The sequence below is a fragment of the Athene cunicularia genome (assembly GCF_003259725.1).
Source record: "Athene cunicularia isolate RWA chromosome 2 unlocalized genomic scaffold, athCun1 chr2_part1, whole genome shotgun sequence".
Taxonomy (NCBI): Eukaryota; Metazoa; Chordata; class Aves; order Strigiformes; family Strigidae; genus Athene; species Athene cunicularia.
In genome coordinates this window covers 153,031,012-153,033,107 of record NW_020799095.1, presented here as the reverse complement: position 1 = coordinate 153,033,107, position 2,096 = coordinate 153,031,012, and the positions used below count along the sequence as shown (strand labels likewise).

At 66.8% G+C, this 2,096-nt stretch overlaps 1 protein-coding gene across 1 annotated transcript; it reads right to left on the bottom strand.

Moving 5' to 3' along the window:
• Positions 1-11: 11 nt before the first annotated feature.
• TIGD5 (tigger transposable element derived 5) lies at positions 12-2,090 on the bottom strand. Its single transcript, XM_026843531.1, has one exon. It carries the CDS (start codon positions 2,077-2,079, stop codon positions 376-378), a length of 1,704 nt encoding a protein of 567 aa, XP_026699332.1. The 5' UTR covers positions 2,080-2,090; the 3' UTR covers positions 12-375.
• Between the last annotated feature and the right edge of the window lie 6 nt (positions 2,091-2,096).

Sequence of the window (2,096 nt, the reverse complement as noted above, 5' to 3'; positions counted from 1 at the left end):
GGGGGGGGGGGGGGAACAAGCAGTGTGGGGGGCATCACCCCCTGACCCAGGGGTCACTCAGTCCCATGGGATTTAAAAAATAGCACCTCCTAAATATACTTAAGGTGAGGAACAACCCTCGAATATGCAACATAGGGAGGGGTTGTTGCACAACTCCCCACCCCGTTAGCCCTAAACTGTAACCCCTCCTTCGCCGTGGTAACCCAGGGGCGTTCGGGCTCCCCGAGCCCCCAGGGACCGCCCGTGACGGAGGGCTGAGGGGAGCTGGCACCTCTACCGCCAGCCCCCGGTGACAAGCGGGGTGTCCCCAGCCCCGTGTCCCCCCACCCCGAGTGGGGTGGTTGGTAGCCAAGAGAGGTCACGGGTCACCCTGCCCTAGGAGTGGGGGCTGGCGCCGCTGCGCAGCCGCTGGGCCATGCTGATGAGGGAGCGGAGCTGCACCAGCTTCAGCGGCCCCACTTGCTGCGGGTCCTGACCCTCCAGCCAGCGCAACGCCGTCTCCAGACCTCTGATGGCCTCCCGAGCTGTGGGCAGCAAGGCATCCCCTCCTTCCCCACCCCTTCTGCCCCCTCCATCTCCAGCAGCTGCCGCCTCCTCCTCATCCTCCTCTGCCCCGCAGCCCCCGGCGCCTTCCTCCTCAGCGTCCTCTTCCCCATCGTCCTCCTCCGTACCCGGGGCCACGTCATCCAAGTGCAACCAGTCGGCCACTTCCTCAGGAGCCAAGCGCTTGTAGGCCAACGCGGCCAGGTGAGTCAGGTCACTAAAGACTTTGCTGTCCCCGCCACCTTCCTCCCCGCACGGGTGGTCTCCGTGCTCTTCCTTCCCGGGCTGGGGCTCAAAGGCAGCGCGTAGCCCCAGCAACCAACACTTCTCGATGGAGCCGGGGGGGATGAGGTCCCAGGAGAGGCCAGCCAGGTACAACATGTCCTTGAGGAGGAAGGACCTCACAAAGTCCATGGGGCCACTCGAGCTGGTGCCGCCGCCGGCTGCGCACGAGACGGCCAGGCGCAGCAATTCCCGCTTGTAGAGCTGCTTGAAGGCCAACACCACCCCTTGCTCCAGCGGGGCCGGGATTCGGCCTCCCCCTCCGGCCGAACCGCTCCCGGTAGGGCCCTTGGAGAGGAAAAGGGCGCGGATGGAGCCGTCGGGAGTCTGCAGCGGAGAGGAATCCTCAGGGCTCGTCCCGGAGGAGGGTGGCGGGGAGCTGAGAAGCAGCACGGCCTTCTGCTGCAGGCAGCTCCGGCGCAGGTAACGTTTGACGCCCGGCACAAAGTCCTCAAAGAACCAAGCCCGGAGAAGGGCCGGCCCCAGCCTGGCCTCTGGGCTGTAGCGATAGCAAGCGGGGAATTTGTCCTGGTTGTGATGGCGGAGGCTGGGGGGATCGCGAAGGCCCCCAACCACCAGCGGCTTGAGCTTATGGGAGCCAGTCAAGTTGGCAGCCAACAGCACGGTGACTCGCTCGCGGGGAGCCGGCCGCCGCCGCGCCGCCACCCCACCAGTCTGTCCCGGCAGCAGCTTCCAGTAGAGCCCAGTGACGTTGGCGTTGTAGATCTGGTCATCGCCGTAACCCCCGGCGTCGGCAGCCGGCACAGGCAGAGCCTCGGGGCAGGCGGCGGGAGCCCGCTCGGGCTCGCTGGGGAGGCCGCCCTCGCCGTAGATACGTTGACTGGAGATGCCGTGACGCTTCTGCCAGCGCCAGAACCAACCGTGGCTGGCTTTGAAGGTACACTCCGGACCGTAGATCTGCCGGGCGAAAGCCTCGGCCTGGGCTTGGATGAGGGGCCCGGAGAGGGGGACGCCATGCTGGCGGAGGGCAAGGAACCAGGCGTAGACGGCGCGGTCGATCTCCTCCTCGTTGGCCAGACGCATCTTCTTGCGTTGGGTGCCCACCTCACCCCCCAGCTGCTCCAGGAACCACCGCAGCTTGGCCTCGTCCTTCAGCCAACCCCTCAGCGTCCCTCCGGGCACCCCGAAAGCCCGGCACACCGACGCTTGCCGCTCGCCTTTCTTCACCCGCTCGATGGCCTGCAGCTTGTCCTTGATGGAGTAGGCCCGGCGCAGCGCCATCTTCACCGACATCCCCCCGGCTGCACCGC